Genomic DNA, 24,837 nt, shown 5'->3' on the forward strand with positions numbered 1-24,837 from the left:
GTCAGGGAGGTGGTTCAAGTGCTGACAATAATGCGCAGTGGATTTATATGATATTTGAAAGGATGTAACTTATGTCAATGTGCTTTATGATAATTGAAACATTATAACTTATGTCAATGTACTTTATGATAATTGAAACATTGTACTTTATGTCCATACATTTTACAATATTCGAAACATATTGGCTTGTCCAAGTATTACATCACATGCAAAGTAATGATACATATAATAGTTAATGAAATTTAGGAAATTCAACTGAAACATTCAACAGTTAGTTGGTACTTAGGAAACTTAACTCATACATAGAATAGTGAAACTGATACTTGGAAAAGATAACTGATACACATAAAGAAAACTAACTACACAACAACTACTTTCTCGCTGCCCACTTTACACCTTTCACAAGGTTTTTGCATTTCTTTGCGGCCTTTTTGAACACAGACGGAGTATATCGACTAGCGCTACGACGCGCGGATCAATCCTGAGATTGTAGCCTTTGCCTGTCTCATCTGGAGTACATGCGTCAGCTGTATATAATATAATCAGACCATCTCAATTAATCAGACCATGAAAGTATATAATATAATCAATCCTAACCAACATACCATACATGAACATAATAACATCAATTGACCAAACAAGTATATAATATAATCAATCCTACCCAAGATACCATACATGAATATGATAAAATCAATTGACCAAACAAGTAAAGCAATAACAGGACCTACATCATTACGTGATTCTTCATCCTCGTCCATGTCCTCATCTTCTTCCTCCTCCATGTCCTTGTCCTCATCCTCCTCGTCTTCCTCGTCATCTGGCTCATCCACTAGATACTCATCAGTCTCATGTTCAAATGTCTTAGCATTTTCTTCAATCAGAGTCATCGAAACACGGTGAGGGTTTTGACTATTAAGAATTCTTCGACCACCGTCACTCCTACTAGAATCACCAGATACGAATCCTCCAAATGCACCCGAGGAAGTGAAACATGGATGCCTCATGTCAAACGAATGCCTACCCGCCATGAAATCAGCTTGATGGCCATATTGTGCTTGGCCGGCATCTGAAGCCATTAACCCAAGCAACTGGCTAAAAGAAGCTCCATCTCCTGAGTCAAACTGTGGTGTACTCCAATACTGCTGATGTATTGGGAACGACGGGGTAAACTGTGTCTGAGGTACATATTGGCTTGAGGACTGAGGTTGTTCTTGTGGAGGTGGAGATGGAGGTGGCAGTGACTGTGGCTCATGCTCTTCATTTTCGTCATCCATAACCTAATTACCTCAACATCCTCTTAGACCACAAGATCCGACAAGTTCAAGTGATTGCCATATTTTGAACGGTACCAGTACATGTAAATATCTAATAGATGCTGCGGAGCTATGGGAAGCTCAGTAAGCACGTGATTATACTTGTTTGTCCACTGCATCACCCAAAATGAATGAGTCGTGGCTGTGGCCCAGTTGATATTCTTAGGACCAGTCAAGACTTCTCTGTGTGCCCTGTCTAGATTCTGTTCCTCATGAGGAACTCCTTGAACGAAATCGAACTGTGTCTAAACCTGTCGGTAGCATGCCATTCAATACATTCAAAAGATACCAACGGCACCGTTGCACTCCAAACAACCGAGTGCATGTAGATGTCTGCAAGAATTATGTCTGGATCAACACGATCAACAGAATATGCAACCCATAAAAACTGGTAACAATAAAGCAAACAAATTATTACAATCCAAATAACTATATCACTAAACCTGAACCAAATACTACGTTAATGAAAACACACCTGGCCTTCCTGAAGATCATCCAGGGCCTTCCTAAAATGAGCAAGCTTAAGATATCTATAGACTCGGTCTCCACGCTCCCAGTTACGCCACCTAATATGACTTATCTCATTAACACAATTCGATTCTAAATATGAAGATACCAGGTAAATGTAAGATAACGTTACCTGTTTACAAGCGGAAAACTGCGGGGTTCCCTAGGAACCGGTGCTAGATATGGTAGGCGAATCCAAGCCCAACAGAGCAGAAGTGTTAACGGACCATCGATTTCCTTACAGTCAAAACGTGATATCCTGCATAATGCCCTATACAGGTGTGCTAGGCATGCTGATCCCCAATTGTACTGTCCGATACTAGCAAAATCACTAAGCAGAGGCAGAAACTTCCAGGAACAGATGCCCCAGACTTGTCTCCAAACAAGATCGTACCGATCAACAACATAATGTGGCACTTAACGTACACCTATATACTATTTTCATCAGTCAACTGTAACTGTTCTTTTAAATCCCGTAGCCACGTCAGTTTAATACAGCTTCCTCTACAATCCGACTTTCTCGGTGCGACCCCAAATTGGTGCAGACACTCTGCCTCTAAGGCTTCAAAACTACTCAAAGTCATCCTTGTGACTGGAAGACTGTCGATCGGAAGACCGAAGATCATAGCCACGTCTTTCAGTGTCACGGCACATTCACCAATCGGAAGGTGGAAGGTATGTGTATCCGCGTGCCACCTTTCTACTAAAGTATTTACCAGTGTTTTCTAACATTGAATTACTCCAATCTGGGCCATATGGTAAAAACCAGTAGATCGTAAATGCTCCTCCACCCTTTCATTGTACCGATCCGGAGGGACAGGGTGATCAAAGGTCAACATCCGTAACTCTACAAAAGCATAGCAAAATCACGATTCAAATTCCACAACTATCATAGATAATTTAAAAAAATCTAATTAAAACATATAATTTTACTAGTAATATTAAAACCTCAACTAAAATAACATATTTCTGTCAACATTATTCCAAAAAAATTATACACCGAAATTATAACAGTTAACTAATTAATTATTATTTCTAAAATTATTACAAAAAATTATAAACAAGTCATTTGTATTAGTAATCTATTATATTGGAAAAAATTCTAAACAACAATTAATTACATTTAAGCACACATATTTCTAACTATTATTTAAAATATAACCCTAAATTTTTAAAATTAATTATAACAGTTAACTACTTAACTCTAATTTCTGATATTATTACAAAAATTTATAAATAAGTCATTTTTAATATTGATCTATTATATTGGAAAAAAATTCTAAACAAGAATTAATTACATTTAAACACACTTATCTAACTATCATTTAAACATATATTCCTAAATTTTTAAATTTAATTATAACAGTTAACCACTTAACTATAATTTCTAATATTATTACAAAAAATTCTAAACAACTATATTTTTATTTCTAATCTATTATATTACAAAAAAATCTAAACAAGAATTAACTACATTTAAACATATATATTTCTAACTATTATTTAAACATATATTCCTAAATTTTTACAATTAACTATAACTACTTAATTATAACTTCTAATATTATACCAAAAAATTCTAAAAAGGTATTTTTTATTAATAATCTATTATATTACAAATAATTCTACACAAGAATCAACTACATTTACACCTTATTTAAACATTTATTTCTAAATTTCTATCAATAAAATTATATACTAAATCACATATATCTTCTTCAGTTTAACTTCTAACAACAATAAATATAAGTAAATTTCTAAAAATAATAATTATAATTCTGAAATATAAAAAAAATTTAACAAATAAACTTACATAATCAAAATAGTTGAGATATTTTACAATGTGAAGTTCCGGACGATCAACATTTCTAGATTTTGATTTCTCGGACATTTTAATTTTTTTTCCCTCAAATAGATGAAGCAGAAAGCGTTCAGGGAGGGAGAAGATGAAGGAATGGACGCTGGGTGGGGAAGGAAGCCAGGAAGGAAAGTGACTCAAGTCCCTGGGTACGCATGCAATGAAGGGAAATTGTAGGGTTAAAGGGGCACCGTCGTTGGGGAGCCACACGCATGCGACACGTGGCTTGGAGTTGAACAAATTGGATGGTCTGTTTTGCAGACGAAACTCGCACGGTCCGATTTGCCTGCTACCACTCGCACGGTCCGATTACTCTCTTCTTGACACCACAGGTCGGTAAAGCTCCCCTGCTCTCCATATCGTGGTCCTACACTAACTCACTCTCCATAATAAAATTAATTTCTGGCAGGTCTTCACGAGTTGCTACAGTCAATATTTTGTATTATGCATTAAGTGAGGAGTAAGACACTATAATTTGCTTTTGCTTTTCGTTGATACAATGGCTAATTCGAGAAAGAAGTAATAGTCAGTCATTTTTATTGTTGGTGGTCCCAACTCAAGTAGGGCCTCCAGGCTAAATAAAAAAAAAGTGATTTTAACTACGGTAAAAGAAAAAAAAAGAAGAGAGAGTATGTATTAACACCGACAAAAGAAAAGAAAAGAAATAGATAGAGAGAGGTGAGAATAAGTGTCGAAGAAAAGAAGAAAAGGGGAAAACGATAGTGTCGTCTGATCTTATTAAACTGGTAAATTTGCTCTATTTTTTTATGAAATTTTAGTATGTTGATCTTGGTGTAGAGATAAACATTAGGATATAATTTGCTAGTTGTATTGTTTTTTTTTTTGTCTGATTTGAGATACTCACTTTGTGGAGAGTTTATGTTGATTCCATCAGTTTTGATGATGTATTTTGTTAATTGTTGAGATTTTTTAGTGCTACTATGAAGACAAATTATGTACCCAATATTTTAAATGGACTAAGTTCTTTGAATTTTTCTCCTTCTTTTGGAGATTTTTACAAGATAAAAATTTAGATATTTGATATTTTAATTTCTGACATTTTATTTGCTATTTGGAATATCTTTAGTATTGCCTATTTAACTACATAGACTGTAAAAAAATTATTTTTAGTGTTTCTGTTATTAGATAAGTTATTGTCTGAACTTTAGATTTTTTCAGTAACTACTAATAGTATAAATTTGTGATTTTTGATACATATTTATAAGGGAGAAACCCATGTTTATGATAGTTAGTGTCAATCAGGTAGCCATTTTCACTACAAGAAGCACAAATTTTACAGACGATTAAGTCGTGGGTAAAAGATCGTCGGCAAAAATATCATTCATAAATTCCGACCAATATTACCGATGATCAGTAGCCATCGGTAATTTTAAAATAATATTATTAATGGCTACTACTGTTGATAAATTAAAGTGTGAAAATATTTATTTTTACTTTATCCACGGCCTAATACAGGCAATAAAAAAATAATAATAAATAGGATAAAATATATTTTTGTCCCTAACGTTTTTAAAATTACTCTTAACGTTTAATTTGATTTAGTTTTGTCATTAACGTTTAAAATCATTTCAATTTTATTCCTAACGTCAAATTTTTTATAGTCAACAATTTGTCAAATTTTATTTTTTCAATTTTAATCTCACTTATCTAACCCTAATCCTAACTCAATCTAAACCTAATCTCTCTAGCTCTTCATCTCACCACCAACAATACAACCATCATCGCATCCATCACTGCTACTTGAACTCTTACATCCATCATCTCACCATTGACACAGCGAACTCTCTCACTCACCACTGCCATCATAGTAGCTACTGCCACATCCCACTATGGTATTGCATTATGTTAGTATTGTCTATCCACATCCATTAATCAACAACAACATAAAGTTGAGATTCAAATTGAAAGTGGCGTACCTGAGTTTAAGGTTCATTTTGCCATAAACAATAAAGTTTACAGTAGGGATTGCAGGATTTGCCACCTTGGTTTGGAAGATGATGACGGGAATAATAAAGTCGGTGCTTGCATGCACACAAATCATGCATGTACATTTTAGGATGCATACGCATCCATGTATTTGTAAACAATATTCATTTTTTTTCATGAAATTTCTCGCTTATTCATATTTTCTTCAACATTTAAGACTATTAATGTCCCTAAAACATGAAATATCTTAAATAAGAACACACTACGATATCAAATGGAATAAAATTAACAAATTATAGTTCTGAAAATTATGATTTTAACCATAAAACTTAATGAGAGAAATATGCACAAATATCTCTAGAAATGTCAAAAACTGCACAAGTTATTTTATAAACTCTATACTTGTTAACACAAAATAAAATAATAAAACAGAATTGATCGATGCTCTAATTGAATTGGGTTGTTCTTATAAAGATGATCTTGTTACTGCTCACAAGAATGATGCAGTAAACCACACACTTCATTTAAAAATAATAATAATAAACAAACCTAAAAAAGAGAGGTAGAGAGCGGATGGAGGAGAGAGGATAGAGCAATTGCGGTGGCAACTAATACCATGTAGCGAATCGCAGCCTTAGAAGAGTCGAGATCGTTGAGATGAGGAGGTACACCTATGAATGAGAGGGACCATCACAGGGTGGTGGTTGGTGCTTCCCGGAGAGCAATGACCTTGGCAGGCTTAAGAACCCAACAACTGGAAGAAAGCAAAGACTTCTGTTCACCTTAGTTGTTTCAAAACGAAGGGCATCGTGAGAGACCACCGATCCAGAGACAAGATCTTGCACTGGCCATGTTGGAGGCGCAGTTGATTATACATATAATATATATTATTAGCTTATTCTTCTTATATTGATTATATTGAATTTAAATATTTAAATATTGTTACTGTGTATTATATATGCTTCAAATGTCATATAAATATAGCAAAAGTAAAAAATATATTGCTTTAGATATAAAAAAAAAAAAGAGAACCTAAGAAAAAATCAATAAGGTGTTGCTTTAGGTATTAGAAAAAGACAATTGCAAATAAACTTAGATAAGTATTGCTTTAGGTATATGAAAAGACAACTTAAAAAAATTGGACAAGTGTTGCTTTAGGTATATGAAAAAACAACCCAAAAAAACTTATACAAGTGTTGCTTTAGGTATATGAAAAGACAATTTAAAAAAATTTGGACAAGTGTTACTTTATGTATTAGAAAATACAACTCGTAAAAATTGTTGCCATAAAGTTTATATTAAAGCATTGTATTTGGGTATTCTAAGGTAACCTTTACGTGAAGTTTTTTTTAGTAGAAAAGGCAACGTTTTCTAAAGGTTGCCATAAAAAGGGGCTCCCTTTACACAAAAATTTTGTCTTAGATTAAATGTAACGGTCGTACAGCCAACCCCTAAAAAACGTTGTATTTTGTCAAAAAGTGTTGTTTTTTATCAAAGACAACACTTTTTTTATTATAGGCAATATTTTTAACGGATTGTCTCAGCTCGAATTTGCTGTAGTAAAAGGAGTGCAAGTAAAAGCATTGAAATTCAAACGTATAGAAATTTGGTAATGTGGGTTTCAAATCTAACAATGGGACCATAATGACGGAAAAAAGGAATTAGAGTCAAAATTTTTTCTAAGAGTGAAATTGATAAAAGAAAATTTAATTAACTATTAACGGTAAAAAATTTGATAGTAGGAATAAAGTTGAAACTATTTTAAATATTAAAGATAAAATTAAATAAAATTAAATATTAAAAATAATTTTAAAAATGTTAGATGTAAAATAAATATTTTACCCTAATAAATAGTATAATATTACCAACGACTTAAAATTAAATAATATTTTTTTATTATTTATCCACAGTTTTATCGTCGATAAAAATGTATATTTTGTATATATATAAAATATTACCATAATGAACACACAGTTTGATCGAGAGTCCTTGTCCTCTTTTTCGACTAGTTACATGTCCTTTCTCTCTTTCTCTAATTTGATAATTGTTATTTACTACAACATTGATGAGGACTTTTGAATTTAACAGGTCAGACTAATTCAATTTTCTTGTTGAAAAAGTAACTAAAAAGTCATTGACACATCAAAGAAAGATTTCATCAAACTTGATGAGCATTGACTAGCACATTCACACATTAGAATTGGATTAAACTTTTCAAGTTCTTCACAAATCTATCCCTTTCAAAATCTTGTAATTTGAGATACTCACATTGCTTATAACTTCCATGGTCATTGCATCATGTCAAAACTCTATTCTAGAGTTAGTTGGTTATACAGCTTAACTAAGTTTATTTTTAAAAGATAGTTTAAATAATAAATATTTATATTAAAAGTAGTTTATAAATAAATTATTTTATATTTAATTTTTTAATTTTAAAAATACTTATTTTAAAAAAAATATGATAAAAAATTTTTTATTATAAAAAAATTATTTTTTTAATTTTTTATAATTATTTAAATAACTTTTTAAAAAGTTACGATTTGATTTTGAAATTTGCACTAGACATTAAAATTAGGACAAATCACAATAATAAGCTAAGGAGAGCAAAATTTTACACGAATCAGCCAAAACGAAAACTGCTTCATGAATCCACCAATGCATATTTATATGTAGTTCGAACCAGCTAAATTCGAACTCCATTTTTACATAATTCAAACCAGTTGGGTTCGAATTATACACAAACACGCACACACTAATTCGAATCTACCCAGGGACGGACATAAGGGGGGCGACTGGCGGCCTCGGCCCCCCAACTTTTTTTAATAGTAATAAGTTATTATGTATAATTTAATTTTTTTTAAAAAATATTTAGTATTTAGTCTAATATAAATAAAAGTTCAGTTTAATTTAAATATCAATAATTTTTAATATCTAAAAAATAAGTAACAATATTAAAAAAATCTGAAAAAGATATTATTACTAATATTTTTTAATTAAATAAAAATTTTTAAATCTCATAAAGTGAATTCTTTTTCTTCTTGTGGCCGTTTTGTTTATTCGTTTGGTATTAATTCTCTCTATTTCAACTGCTACAATTAAGAGATCTTTTTTAACTATGAATATTATGAAAAATAACTTAGAAACAAAATAAAAGATGAATTTCTTGCTAGTTGTCTTTTAATTATATTGAAAAGAAAATTGTTGAAAATTTTGACACATTCTATTATTATCAGTGAATTTTATGATACGAAGAATCGACCACTTCGTTAGTAAAAAGTATACACATATTTTTTATTTTAAAATATATTCTCTATCCGTATATTTTTATAATACATCTTATATTATATAATTTTTTACATAATTTTTAATATTATATGTGTTATTGGCCCCCCATAATATCATTTCTGGATCCGTCCCTGAATCTACCTGATTCGAATTACACACACAGTAATTCGAATAAGGGTGATTCGAACTACACCCACGCACGTATTTCCAAGTAATTCGAATTTGATTGATTCGAATTATTCATGGTATAATTCGAATTATACTGTTAAAAAATTAATAATTTATTAAAAAAATTATCAAAAAATTTATTAAAAAATTAATAATTTAAAAATTAAAAAATATATATTTTATTTCATGTACTCAAATTTTAAATAAAATATTCTACATAGTCAATAATAATTTAGAAATAAAAGAAAATATTTATTCTATACAAAATAATTTTAAAAAAATGGCTTAAAAGATGTTATGAGTACTATAAAAGTTTGTAATATTCTAGTGATTTAGGTAAATACATGATAAAAATATTTTTTCTTTAATTTCTAAATTATTAGTGACTATGTAGAGTATTTCTTTAATGTCCTAAGTCATTAGGATATTACAAATTTTTTTAGTACTTCTAACATCTTTTAAGCCATTTTTTAAATTATTTTGCATAGAATAAAATATTTTTTTGTGGTATAATTTAAAAAAATTTATTAAAAAATATTCATGAGCTATTAAAAATTGACAAAAGAGTATTGTATGGAATTCGAATTGATAGCTCATTAATATTTTAAAGAAGTCTCGTAATTAAATATTTTGTTAGCTTTTTTTAAATATATGAAATAAAATATATATTTTTTTAATTTTTAAATTGTTAATTTTTTAAATAAAATTTTTAATAAAATTTTTTTAATAAATTATTATTTTTTTAACAGCATAATTCGAATTATACCATGAATAATTCGAATCAGTCAAATTCGAATTACTTGGAAATATGTGCGTGGGTGTAGTTCGAATCACCCTGATTCGAATTACTGTGTATTTGAATTACTGTGTGCGTGTGTTTGTGTATAATTCGAACCCAACTGGTCCGAATTATGTAGAAATGAAGTTCGAATTTAGCTGGTTCGAACTACATATAAATATGCATTGGTGGATTCATGAAGTAAATTTTAGTTTAACGGATTTGTATAAAAATTTTCTCACTTAACTTATTTTAGTTTTTTGCCCTTAATATTACTACTTTTCATAAGTCAAAATTCAAAAAATAACTTTTAAAATTTTTCAAACAGATTCTTAAATAACCTGCCAGCAAAGTTTGAAGCTTCTACAAATAAATTGTATGAGTTAGAGTGATGAATCTCACTTGAGTTTGTATGTGTTACATGTTTTGTTTATTAAAAAATATTATTTTTACACTAAAATCAATTATTATATATTTATATATAAATATATATATTATTTCATTTATTTTTAATATATTTTATATTTTAATATATTTTATATTTTTAATAGTTTATTTTAATATACATCTAACCTGGTCATTTATTTATATATACAGATACGTCCTGACTAATTAACTTAGAGTAAAGAGTTTCGGTAACTAATTTTTTTAATATGTTGTTAAATTAATTGTGACACTCTAACTTAATTGGTTATGATAGTTGGCATTTGACTAGCCAATTTTACGAACTATCCCATAAGCTAATTTTTTCAAAATATATATTATCTATAATAAATAGAGTAATTAAATTTTTTTATAGCTGTATAACGATATTTTTTTCATGAACACAAAAATATATATTTTTTAAAAATAATTATTTGATAATTAATTTTTAGTATTTACGTAATATCTTATAACATATAAAATGTTAAGTTTAAATTTCACTTATTGAACTTTTTTTTAATATTGGAGCTTAATTATTGTAACCTATGGAAATAATAAAAAAACTGTGTTTAACATTGTTGTGAAAGTTTTTGACGGGTGCCACAAAACGACATTGCTGTTTTTTTCTTTTTTTTTTTTTTTTTGCCAATTAAAAAATAATAATTATGCAAAACGTCACTTCCATTTTATATATAAACAAATTAAAAAAAATAATACAAAATGTTGACACCGTTTTATTTTTATTTACATAAAAACTATTATTCACCCCTTTTAAAAAAATTGAGTCAGAACTATAACGGAGTAAAACACAATAATTCTAAAATATCAATGCATATCACCAAATTATTTATAATATAGAAAAAAATGAGCCTCACTTATTATCAATATTAAATTTTTGTTGCTATTACAATAAATATATATCATTTATAAATATTATCAGATATTTTTTTTAGGCAGGCTTTGATATCACTTGTAAGGTTAAATTTGTAAAAATTTTTATAAAGGCTGATTTGGTAAAAGGTTGAATCATTTGAACTTGAAAAACTGGTGCTGGTTGTAACATTTCTTATAAATCCATCGTTCTTGCTCTATGAATTATTTGTCTAGTTCTATAGATTCTTTTATTTTTAATACTTTCTTTAATACTCTCTAATGATTTATTGGTTTTAGTATTACTTATCAATTTTCTAACTCTGATTATTTTTTTGTTTAACTTTTCTATTTCTACTGTTAATTCTAAAGATTCAAGTGCTAATCTTCTTATTTTTATTGTTATTGCCATTATTTTTATTTTCATATTTCTTCTAACAAGTTTTAAAGAGATAAGTCTTTTTTGAAATTCTTTCATATTATAAGAATATAAATAATAACTAAGATAATAAAGAATAATGATTATAAGAAAAGGAGGAATAAGATAGTAAGCTTACAGAGATGAAGTTGTACTATTATTTGTTGTAATATTGATACAATCTTAAAGATGATTACAAATTTTTCAGAGAATCTTTGAAGTAAGAGAATATGAGAATAGAGAGAGTTTTAGAGCTTTCAAATTTTTGATCATTTGAAATGAATGAGGTCTTCAGTATTTATAGACCTCAAGTGATTACTATTTTGTTACTATTTGTCGACAGTACTGTTTGTTTTTACTGTTTGTCGACATTTACTGTTTTGTCGACATTTACTGTTTACTTTTACTGTTTTACTGACATTTATTGTTTACCTTTTTTCTCAGAGATCGTTTTCTTTTTTATTGGGCTTTTACATTGATTTCTTGTACGGTTCTTATTGCTATTCTATTACATTTTAAAAGAATCTTGAAAGTAATGGGCCGGACTAGATTGAACTTCTTCGTCTTCTCTAAAAGGCACGGCCTGGATTGCTTGGAATGAATTTTGGATATCTTTTTTTGATGTTGCTGCTACTAGGACTGCCATAATTTGTTATTTTTGTGCTAAGAATAGAGATTCTTTTTTATATTCGTTAACATTACTGCTCGTAGCTGATATGGCAGGGTGTTTTTATGAAGTAGTTTACCACTGATCAATGGCTGTTTTTCTTATAAATCCAAATCATATTTGTTCCACCATTTGATTTGTATTACTCTTACTAAATATTATATGCTGGGATATTCTTCAAATGCTTCTGAGTCATATTCTAAGCTTTGTAATTTATATATAGGTTTTTCTCCTTTAATTGATTTTTTTATATTTTTCATTCTTTCTAATTAATTTTTCATTATATCTAATATGGTATTACTAAAGTTTAATTGTTGATGTAATTTTTTAATATCTCTTTTTTCTATGTTTCCTTATGCGTTGTTATCTTTATAGAGTGTTGTTTCAACTTCTAAATCTTTTTTAACTGGTATTTTAATAGTTTCTTTAGGAGGGTATTCAGATTCTATTATTCATCTCGAGCTAATTTTTCATATAACAATTGTCTTTGTTAACAGACATAATTTCTTGTTATTTTCAGAATAATAATTAATGTACTAGTCAAAAAAATATAAATTAATTCTATTTTCTTTCATAAAATCATAAAATAATTCTCTAAGCCTAATAACTTCATTTTTAGAATAATTGGTAAAATACCAATCTCTTAATGGTTTATTATAATCAGCATTAAAATATTGTCTTATCCATTTTTTATCAATTTCAAATGGTTCTTTAATTTCTTAAAAATTACTCCTAATACTTGTGATTTAGTTGGATCGTAATCTGAATCTGTTTTATATATAGAGATAGTTATATGAGGTCTTATATTATTAATTCCTATAATATTATCTATATTTCTTATTGTCGAATTATTTATAGAATTTCTATGACTAATAGTCTCAATATTATCAGAAATTCTTAGAGATTGTGATCTATTCATCCTAATTCTAATATCTGTTCCTTCTCTTATTATTTCTCTTAATTTAGTATTTTCTATTTGTGATTTTTCAATAATATCGGATATTGTCCATTCTTCAGGTATTTTTTTTTAATAATTCTTTATGTCTTAGCTTTCTAGGTGTTTGTATATTAGATCTTTTTGAGATTTGTATGCATAATTATCGTTTCTTCTTTTGAGAATTGTCTTAATGTTTTAAAGTTATAATTAACCTTAGTAATTTTATAGTATATTCTATAAATTATTTTAAATGGATCATATTTTTCATTTATAATTTTTTTATCAGTTTGGACATGTAATTTTAAAGTTTGCAAAGTATATTCATTTCTTAGATTCATAGCGTAATTCGGATAACAATTGAAGAAAATTGGTCCATCATGACAGTTGCTTTCTAATATTCCTATTAATGAGTTACTAAATCTTGGAGATCTTGTATCTCTTAAATATAATAATATAAGAACATTTATTTCTATTCTAAAATTGGGTTTTACTGCTACTTATATTAATCCTATATAGATAAAGTTATATTCTTTGTTACTATGTTCTTTTAACTTTTTTCCTTTTAAGATGGTAACGATCCTATTATTACTTGTTCCAAGTTTACAATATTCTAACTCATGTATTTCATAATTTTTTTTTTTTTAAATGATCTTTTTTTTATATACTTTATTTTTGTATATTATAAGTATATTCCAGTTATAAAAAAATTTCTCTAACTTAACTATTTCTAATTCATTTTTAGTTTCAAAAGTTGATGCTTCACTATTATCAATTTTTACCACTAAAGAATTATTGTAAAATACTAGCACTTACTCCCTGTAACTATTATTTTTTAGCGCAAAAAATGCATATGGTTGTAAACTAAAATTAAATCACCTCAGAAAAGCATGATTGGTAGATGAGCATATTGAGGAATTAGTTTATGTTCTGTTTAGTATATAATTATTCTGTGTCGTCATCTGCTAAATGCTAAGCATCGCATCATATCTTTTAACTCCCAAAAGCTTCTCTTCAACAATCGCATTTAATCCTCTTTCTCTTCATTGCTTCTTTGAAAAGTAAAAGAAAACAATTATATGTGGCCTGCAAAATATTGACTATATTTTCACTCCCTTGTTTTTTTAAATGTTTATATACGTTGTTGTGTAGTTAATTACTTGTATACGAGGGTGGACCTTCATCACAGTTCATATAGGGAGTAGAGTGGAAAAAAAAATTGAATAATATCCAGTATTTTATGTTATTATTTATTGTTCTTTCTTTTATTAATTTTTTATTTTATTTATAGAATTAAATTTGAGAGATCACATTTTATTCTTTTCGATTAAAAAAAAAAATAGAGAGAATCCATTTCCATTCATATATGAGGAAGGTGGACCCATTTCATATTATAAAGCCATATAAAAGAAAATATCGATAACGTCCCATGTTTATATTAAATATTTTTTTGTTTTGATATTTTAATTATTTTGACCCACCACGATAAACAAAAGGTGTTTGTTTTATTTCTAAAATAAAAGTTGATACGCGTATAATAATATTATTACAAATTTACAATATTGTGTAGAATACTTGTTTAGTTTACATAAAAAGATTTTGTATAATGTTATGGAACCAAAACTATATCAGTTAATTTCAACTAATATTATAATAAATTATTAAATAAATTTATGATGAAACTCATTAAAAATAATTTTTTTGTTGAGGTTAAATTTCGAATATTATTTTTGATTGAGTTTTGGATATTTTTGTTTTAAAAATTTTGAATATTTTATTTGTTATATTAAATACTGGTTATAATATTAATTGTATAATATTATTGACTCCTAAAATTTTCTCTTATTTTTATTACGGAGATCTGAGAAGTATAAAGTACTACTAATAAATTTAGTTTTGATATATTATAAAATAATAATTTACATTTACACCTAATATAAATTCTTAAATTTAAAAGATATTTAATTTACGTACTTATTAATTAATTATTTTATAAGTCTCGGATACAATAACATATAATTTGTTAATTGAGGACAACGTAAAGTTATTTTATACTAAAATAAAATATATAAAATAAATTCATGTGAATCCATAATTTACCTATTGAGACAAATTGTAAATGAATTTGATCAATTATTGAAGAATAATTATGTGATAATTAAGTAAAAATAATAAAAAACTATATCATTAAGGCTAATCAGTAATAACAGCTTATTTAATATATATATATATATATATATATATATATAATATTATTTTAGTCTTTAAATTAGAATAAGTCTTAATTTTATTCATAATATTTAAAATATTTTACTTTTGTGATTTTGTCCCAAATAATTCATTTCATCTAATTTGAATTTTTTAGCCAAAATAATTTTTTTCAAAAAATACTTTGTTTTTTCATTATCATTTTCTTTTGTATACTAGCTACAATTGTAATTGTGGTGATTATGGTGATAATAGTTATAGTGGTTTGTTAGCGAAAGTGGTAGATGAAGAAAAAAAATATAATGATAATAAAGAAAATTTTCAATGAGAATAAATTTAATTTTGAGCCGAAGATAAAAAATACAATGAAAATAAAATCTTTGAAATGATAAAGATAAAATTAAAGTTTAGTTTATCGAAAACTAAATAAAACATGTTTTATTAATGATAAAATCTTTTGATTGTGTTAGGAAATTAATTAGACGTAAAGCCAATTCTAGTTAATTGGTTGAAAAATAGATATATTACATTAAAAATTTTACTATTTTATTTTTTTAAATTTTAAAATAAAAAAAAATTAACATAATTAACTTATTCTATAGTGATGTTTGAGTGTTTGTTTAGACGTCATTAAGTTAATAAAAAAATATTTTTTAATAAAAAATATTTTTTATTTTTTAATTTGTTTGATAAATTTATAATAATAAAAATAAAATATTAAAAAAATAAAAAATATTTTTTTAAAAATTATAATTTATATTTTTTATAATTTTTTTTAAAAAAATTATTTTTACATAATAAATAAATAAAAATATTTTTATATTATTATATTTAAACATAATTATTAATAGATAAAAATTTTTTTTATATAATATATCTAAACATAAAATTATTTTTATTTTTTTATAACATCTTTTAAAATAAGATGACTCGTCCGTCGTCACTGAGGTGCTGCGACTTGCTGTTGCCGCCATCGCGTCTAATACTGCACCCCGAGTTCGTTCCACCATCGTCAACGCTGTCACATAAGAGAGGAGAGGGCGACGTGATGCAAGCCAAGACCGAGAGGTAGGGACGCCGCCGTGCCTCCAACAAAAATCTTTCCTTAAAAATTCGAGTCCAAGGAGTTTTTCTTTGATACATTTTATATAGGTGGATACTACAATGAAGATGGCAAAAATATCTTCTCATGAAGATGCTTTGGTTAAAAGTGTGGTTTATTTATTTAGCCACACTTTAAACAAAAACAACACTTTTATAAATATCAAAATCTAACCATACAATCCATCATCCAAAGGTCAAAAAGAAATATACTCATATGAAGACAATTATGCCATCTTCATTGTAGTATCCACCTTTTATATATTGGACGTTGTCAAGGTTTAATTTGATTGGAAAGCTCAACAATAACAATTACATTAATTAATTAACCATTATAAGTTAGTAACTTATGAGAACTTGACATCAGTGTTTTCTTTTCAATATATAATTAATAACTTTTTCTGGCCTTTTCCTGTAGCTATTATTATTTCCATCTTTTCATTCTTTAGGTTTTGACTATTAAACTGTTTTCATCTTTAAAATTGCTACATTAATTTCCGGGTCCTTATCAACTCGAGTAATCATGAGAGAACCATTCAATATATATAATAATTTTTTAATTCAATAGTTTAAAAAACTAATTTATGAAGGATTCAAATTTTATTTAAAAATTTACCGTATTCTGCATATAAAAAATGAAAATTGAATTCTTAATATTTATTTAAATAAAAAAATAAATTAATTATTCAATCAATTTAAATTAATTAAAATTTTATATATATTATAAGATAAATATTATCAAGAAAATAATACGATCAATCACTCAATCATTAATACTGAATTATATAAGTTAAGATATTTAATATAACTTATGAAAAATAAATAGTTAAATTAGTCTCTAAAATATTATTTATTAAATTAGTTTTTAAAAGTTTTTTTAATTAAATTTATTTTTTAAAAATTTTAAATTAATTATTTTAGTCTTTTCGTTAATTCTGTTGTATCACGTCAAAATTTGTTAATATAACACATTAAGTGATACCACAACACATATTTAATAGTCCTAATTAATGGTTAATATGATAAATTTATGAAATTAGATCAAATCAATCTTATATTAGAGATTTCAATACCTCAAATTTATTATGCTAATAGTCAATTAAAATTTGTAGTCTTATATGTATGTTGTAGTATCATTTAATGAGCCACATTAATAAATTTAGCATGGTTAATAAAAAAAATAACAAAAAAAACTAATGTGATTAATTTAAAATTTTAAAAAAATAAATTTAATTAAAAAAATTTTTAGAAAGTAGTTTTAAAAAATAAGTGATCTCTTAACAACAAATTTGATTATTTATCCGACTTATGAATGGTTAGGTGAAATTTTATGGACATTTCAACGAGAGGATATTTTAAAAAAAAAAAACTTTAATTTTATTTTTCAGTTGGCCCCATTATAATTGGCATAATTAAACATGAGGGATGAGAGTGACATATGGCACACAAGCTTCGTCAAATTTTAGGTTTGAAAATCATTAATCTCCCGTGTTCAGTGTGCAGTGTGCACAGCACAACCAAACCACAATCTCTTTCTCTCTCTCTCTCTTGCAGCTGTACCAACACCTCAGATCCAACGACAACTATCTGCCATAACTACAGGGGTTTTTTTTCTTTTCCTAATGTACTTTTCAAATTCTTACATATTATCAACAAGAAGATAAGACTACAAGAGTACGTTTAGCTTATATTTTTTTTTTTAGATTTTATAAAAAAAATACTGAAAATAATAAAATCATTTTTTTTGTGTATTATCTTTTATTTTATTTTTTCATACAATTTTAAAAAAGATAATATTAAAAATAAAAAGAAAAATACAAATTAAACTAAATCCATTTTAATTTTTTTCATAATTTGAGATTTTTTAGATACAGAAAAATTTAGAAAAATATGTTATTATTAGTAAAAAAAAATTGCGAGAAAAATTCCTGTCGTTAATCTATCACTATTTATGCTTATCAAAAAAACTGGCGATAGGTTAGCGGCAATAATTACAAACAATCACAAATAAATATACTCATATCTACTCTGGCTTATAGACTTATAGTCTTATATTAATTGAATTCGTATTTTATGAGAGAAGAAATCTTTCTTTGTCAATTATATCAATTATTTTTACATAATTAAATTGTTTGCTAGAACAAGTCGCAGACTTTTATATAAATAGTCTCTCATATAAATCTACTTCGTCATTTGTAGAGTGTTAGTTGACTCAATCAATAAATTGAAAATAAAAAGGAGGAGTGGACACCGATTAGTTCTAGAATTAAATGAAAAATTTAAGGGTGGATTGTTTTCCGAAAATATTTTTTATTTTTTATTTTTTGTTTTTACTTTTTGAAAATAATTTTTATTTTTAATTTTTTATATATAAAAAAACGTGATTGATTTGTAAAAAAAAAAAGATTTATTTTTAAATATTAAAAATAATAAAAATATATTTAGTTGATCTATTTTTAAAATATATTTTTCAATGTTTTAGAATATAAAATTATATTTTTATTAAATGTAAAATTTTAGTTATTTAATTTTTTTATGATGTTAACAATTTATTTTTATACAATATCAAATATTAAATAAATTACTATCTTAAAATAATTAATTACATTTATATAGATTTATTATTAAAAAATAAGACTATAAAAAACTAGTAATTAATCTATTATTCACTATCATTTCTTTAATTCAATTAGAATGTAATAAGTATTAAATAAAAGAATTTAACAAATACACTTATTTAATTTTAAATTTTAGAACTAAATTCATCATATTTTTATTGGGTTTTTGTTTTACTACTTCTAGCACTGGTTGCTGTACTTGCCTATTTTAGTTGAACTTGGAAGACCTCATTTTATTTTTATACTTATATTAGAAAATATATTGTTTTTTTAGTTAAAATTAATTAATAAAATTTTATTTAAAAAATTGACCATATTAAAAATTTTATCTTCACATTTTCAAAAAAAATATTTATATAAGCTGATTAAAAAATGAAAAATCTCGCAATAATATTTGATGGCAAAGAAGAGAGGAGTTGGCATGTTAGAAAATTAATGGTTAAAAAGTAAGGAGGAAAAAAAAATAGTGCATGAGATTGATGGTAAAAGAGAAAGGAGAAAGAAAATGAGCGCATGAAATTCAGACAAGAGGGAGGAGATAAAATAATTAACACAAAAAAAAAAGTTACAAAGAAATTGGAGATACTCGAATGTTAAATCCAAAATTGAAAATCCCGTATTTTGATGTGAAAATGTTTTCAAAATTAATAACGAAAAATTCTGAAAACAAGAAAAAAGTGTTTTCAACTTTGTTCTACTTTTAAAAATATTTTTATTAAAAATAAAAATAAAAAACACTCAAACCTGTAAAATGATACCAAGCTTAAAATTCAAGTGAATTACAAAAATAATTATAAGAAAAGAAGAAGGTTGGTGATGTACTCTCAGGTCATTGAAATTTAAAGTAATGGAAGAAGAATTGAAAAGAAGTAAAAAGAGAGAATAATTGATTAAAAGAACCACCACAGAGTACTGAGTACCAATTACAATATATATAGCAAAAGGAAAAATAAATTACTAACTAATAGTGCTATAATTATGTCTAACAAACTAACCAACTTGACAGCTATACAAAAAACAAACTCTATTATGTTACATCCCCGTAAGCTGGTATTACGTGGTTTGTGCAAATCAAGTAATCCCAGCTTGGAAAGCAAATGAGAGAATGGTCGTGGAGGAAGGGATTTAGTGAATAGATCAGCCGGTTGTTCACTGGAGACAACATGCCTAAGATTAGAAACCCCTTCTTTGAACTTGTTTCGAGCCACATGACAATCAACCTCAACATGCTTGGTTCTTTCATGAAAGACAGGATTTGAAGCAATATAGATAGTAGATTTATTATCACAGAAGATATCAACCGGGAGAGGAGGAAGAATGTTGAATTTCTTTAGTAGTTTGAGTAACCAAACGAGTTCACAAGTGCCATTAGCAAGGGCGCGATATTCTGCTTCTGAGGACGACCTTGAGACTGTAGCCTGCTTCTTACTCTTCCAAGAAATAAGAGTTTGGTCAAGGAAGAAACAATAACCACTGATGGATTTTCGGGTGTCTTTACAAGCCCCCCAATCAGAATCAGTGTAACCAGATAGTGTGAAAGAATTGTTGACAGAGAAAAATAAGCCAGTTGCTGGTGATTGTTTTAGATACCGGATGATCCTATAGGCAGCCTTCAAGTGGGCATCAGTTGGTGAATCCATGAACTGAGATAGGCATCCAACAGAGTAGCTGAGATCTGGTCTTGTGTTAGTAAGGTACAGAAGTCTGCCCACCAATCTACGATAGATGGTTGCATCAGGAAGAGGGGAGCCTGAAGCCTTAAACAGAGAAGTAGTGTACTCCATAGGAGTAGATGCTGGTTTTGCACCAAGCAAACCGCAGTTTGTGATCAAATCCAATGCATACTTTCTTTGATACAGTGCAATACCAGCATTGCTTCGTGCTACCTCCATCCCAATAAAGAACTTAAGAAGGCCAAGGTCTTTAATTTTGAACTTATCATCCAAAAACATTTTGACAGCTTGAATTTCACTCAAATCATCTCCAGCTAACACAAGATCATCAACATAAACAAGAATAGCTGTGAAAGTTGTACCTGTGGATTTGGTAAAAAGCGAGTGATCATTTTCAGATGGAGTAAACCCCAGATCAGCAAGTGCAGCAGACAACTTGATGTTCCATTGGCGACTAGCTTATTTCAAACCGTACAAAGATTTTGTCAACTTGCAGACTAAGTTTGGATCGGAACACTGCAACCCCTTTGGAAGTTTCATATAAACGTCCTCATGTAGGTCTCCATGGAGAAAAGCTGTATTCACATCAAGTTGATGAAGATGCCAATTCTTTGCTGCTGCAACGGTAAGAAGAACACGCACAGTGCTCATTTTCACAACGGGACTAAAGGTGTCAATGTAATCGACTCCAGGAATTTGAGTGAAACCTTGGGCAACAAGACGTGCCTTATGCCTCTCGATAGTGCCATCTGGGTTGAATTTTGTGCGAAAAATCCATTTACAACCAACTGCATTCTTTTCAGGAGGAAGAGAAGTGATGATCCAGGTTTTGTTTTGCTCAAGAGCAGTGAGTTCTGCCTCAATAGCCATCCTCCAACAATCATGCATAACAGCCTCAAAATAGTGTTTGGGGTCCGAGTTATTTATGAGAGCAAAAGTGAAGGCTTGGTGCTTGGGAGTAAACAATGAATATGACAAATGGTGAGAAAGGAGATACTTACATGTTGAAGGTAATTGGGCCGCATTGATTGGATCTCTATGTGATGAAATATGGAAACAATGAAAATCTTTAAGATAAGAGGGTGTTTTTCTTTCTCGTTCAGACCTTCTCAAAACTGGTGCAGCAGATTGTGACTCAATATGAATAGATGAATGTTCCAATGGTGCCAATGCAGATGCTGATTCTAAGGTGGCGGGTGATGCAGAATCTGTTATATCATGAAGAGATGCCATAGGTGATGTAGAAGTGGCAGATAAATCAGGTGTAGTGTGTATGGTGTGAGGTGCAATTATGCCATGAGTATGCTCATATAAAGAAGTATGTGCAGAGTTATTATAAAAGAATGCAAAAGAGTCAAAATTGGATGATTCAATTGAAGGCTGATCTATAGAAAAATCAGTGCTTGATATTTGTTTGAATGGAAAATAGTGTTCATAAAATTCAGTGTTTCTTGATATAAAAATTTCTTTGGATTTTAAATCAATAAAATGGACCCTTTTGTTCCTGATTGATAACCAAGAAAAACACATTTTCTGGCTCTAGGATCTAATTTTCTTCTATTAGTACTCGAAGTGGTAGCAAAAACAAGACAACCAAACACCTTGAGATGAGTCAAATTTGGTTTATTCTTGAAAAGTGCCTCATAAGGCGTTTGATGATTCAAGAAGGTGCTTGGTAGTCTATTTATTAAATGTACTGAATGTTGCATAGCATAGTGCCAAAAACATTTTGGCACATTAGAATGAAACAAAAGTGCTCTTGCAATATTCAGTATATGTTGATGCTTCCTCTCAACAATTCCATTTTGTTGAGGAGTTTCAACACAAGATGTTTGATGTAATATTCCTTTTGAGTTATAGAAGGAGTTCATTTTAAATTCCATCCCATTATCTGTTCTAATTTGTTTCACAACTTTATGAAATTGAGTTTGCACCATTTGAACAAAATTTTCTACTAACACTCTAGTTTCAAATTTTAGTTTCATGCAATAAATCCAAGTAAACCTCGTTTTATCTTCTACAATTGTAAGAAAATATTTATGGCCAGCAGTAGATAAAAGTGAGAGTGGTCCCCAAATATCTATATGTAACAAATCAAAAATATATTCTGATTGTGTATTACTAATGGAAAAAGACAATTTCTTTTGTCTAGCCAAGTGGCAAGAATCACAAACATGAGATGATGAAATGCATTCAATAAATGGAAATGTATTTTTTATGATTGACATTCTTTTGAATGGTAAATGACCTAGTCTAGCATGCCATAGAGTTCCTAAATCTTGCTGCACTGTGACATTTACAGAATGTGTGTTAACTTCTGGTGTAGTTAGTTTCCAAGGTTGAGCATCCATCACATAAAGATCACCAATGACTTTAACTTGCCCAATCATCTTCAATGATGGGAGTACCTGTATCTCACAAAAAGAATCAGTAAATTTTAATTCATAATGTAATGACTTTGTGAGTTTAGACACTGAAATCAAATTATATTTAAAGTGAGGTATGAATAAAACATTGGTAAGAATCAAATGTTTAGAGAGTTGCACAGTGCCACAAATGTTTGTTGTAGTGGTAGAACCATCAGGTAGATTTACCAAAACTGGTCTCATATAATGAAAAGTTTTGAAAGACTCTTGAATATAGGATGCATGATCAGTAGCTCCACTGTCAAGTATCCAAGAAGTTTTAGTAAAATTTGATGATACACTCAAGCAATGCCTACCTTTTGGTTGAGTAAGGGTGGCAGAAGAAGTAATGTGGTTTACACTATTTGAAGTTGGCATGCGTGGTTGTTGAAGGAGTGCTAGTAAGGTTTCCTTCTGATCTGGAGTCAACACAAGTACTGTATCATTGCTCTTTTTATCCTGGTTAGAATCAGCAATCTCAGCACTAGAATTCTCAACTATCTCGTCAGTGCTAAGTTGATTGGCTACTCGCTGCTTTTGGTGAGTAGGAAAGCCATTTTTCTTATAGCATGTCTCTGCTAAATGACCAATTCGATTACAGTAGCTACAAAACTTTGAAGTGTAGCCTCGACTATAAGATTTTTGATTTCCTCCTCTGCCTGAATTTCGTCCACGGCCTCTGCCTCTTCCAGAAAATGAACCGCCTCCAGTTGAGGTTTGCACCTCTAAAGAGTTAGTCACTATGTTGCTATTTGACGGGTCACAATTCAATTCTTGCTCTTGTTGGGTTAACATAGATAGTACTGTGTTGATTTCAGGTAACGGCTTCATTAGCATGATTTGTGATTTAACATTTGAATATTGCTCATTCAATCCTTTTAAGAATTTGACAACATATTCCTCAGAAGCATAATCTTGAACAATTCGTAATCCACATGAACATCCATTAACACAAGCAACACAACTAGGAATAGCACGTAAATTTTCTAATTCTTCCCAAATAGCTTTCAACATAGCAAAGTAAGAGGTAACAGTAAGATCACCTTGTTTGAGTGCATAAAATTCTTCTTTTAACGCACCAACTCGAAAGACATCTCCCTGTGAGTAACGACGTTTTAAATCATTCCACAAGTCTGGAGCTGAGCTAATCCACATCACGCTCTTAGCGATTTCAGGGCTGAGAGAGAGGTTGATCCAGGAGAGGAGAAAATTGTTACACCTATCCCATGCTTCAAAATTAGGATCACCTTCACTGGTTTTAGAATGGATCCATCGAGGAATTTCACCTTGTTCTTCGATCTGAGTGCTCTCCACATATCGTGCAACCACTGATAATAATTTTGAGGTGTCAATTTAAGCGGAATTAGAGCCAAACCAGGACTTTCTCCTGGATGAAGAAAATAAGGGCTAATCGGATCAGAAATTGCAGAAGAGGAACTAGATCTGCCAAGATGTGCCTGGAACTGAGAGAATTGACGCATGAAAGCGGTGAAATTCTCAAAATCTGCAGCGGAATTTGATGAAGGGCTTGCATTCGGATTAGCTAAATTATCTGCCATAGTTGGATCTTCTCGCTCTGATACCATGTAAAATGATACCAAGCTTAAAATTCAAGTGAATTACAAAAATAATTATAAGAAAAGAAGAAGGTTGGTGATGTA

At 28.6% G+C, this 24,837-nt stretch overlaps 1 protein-coding gene across 1 annotated transcript; it reads right to left on the bottom strand.

Annotated features, from left to right (window-relative positions):
* Nucleotides 1-1,300: 1,300 nt before the first annotated feature.
* LOC140179189 (uncharacterized) lies at nt 1,301-24,762 on the bottom strand. The gene is made up of 9 exons (XM_072217853.1): nt 24,552-24,762; nt 23,285-24,504; nt 23,020-23,179; nt 21,242-22,156; nt 20,156-21,133; nt 2,590-2,670; nt 1,792-1,916; nt 1,606-1,704; nt 1,301-1,519 (listed from the first exon to the last, which is right to left on the bottom strand). Exons 1-9 carry the CDS (start codon nt 24,760-24,762, stop codon nt 1,301-1,303), a joined length of 4,008 nt encoding a protein of 1,335 aa, XP_072073954.1.
* Nucleotides 24,763-24,837: the final 75 nt, after the last annotated feature.

The sequence above is a fragment of the Arachis hypogaea genome, chromosome 15 (genome assembly GCF_003086295.3).
Source record: "Arachis hypogaea cultivar Tifrunner chromosome 15, arahy.Tifrunner.gnm2.J5K5, whole genome shotgun sequence".
NCBI lineage: Eukaryota > Viridiplantae > Streptophyta > Magnoliopsida > Fabales > Fabaceae > Arachis > Arachis hypogaea.

Coding starts and splice junctions, on each gene's coding strand:
- LOC140179189 (XM_072217853.1), bottom strand. CDS start 24,762: ATGGTATCAGAGCGAGAAGATCCAACTATGGCAGATAATTTAGCTAAT. Junction 22,157..23,019: donor TCTATGGCATGCTAGACTAG/GTCATTTACCAT, acceptor ATTTTTCTATAG/ATCAGCCTTCAATTGAATCA. Junction 1,520..1,605: donor GGAGTGCAACGGTGCCGTTG/GTATCTTTTGAA, acceptor CATGAGGAACAG/AATCTAGACAGGGCACACAG.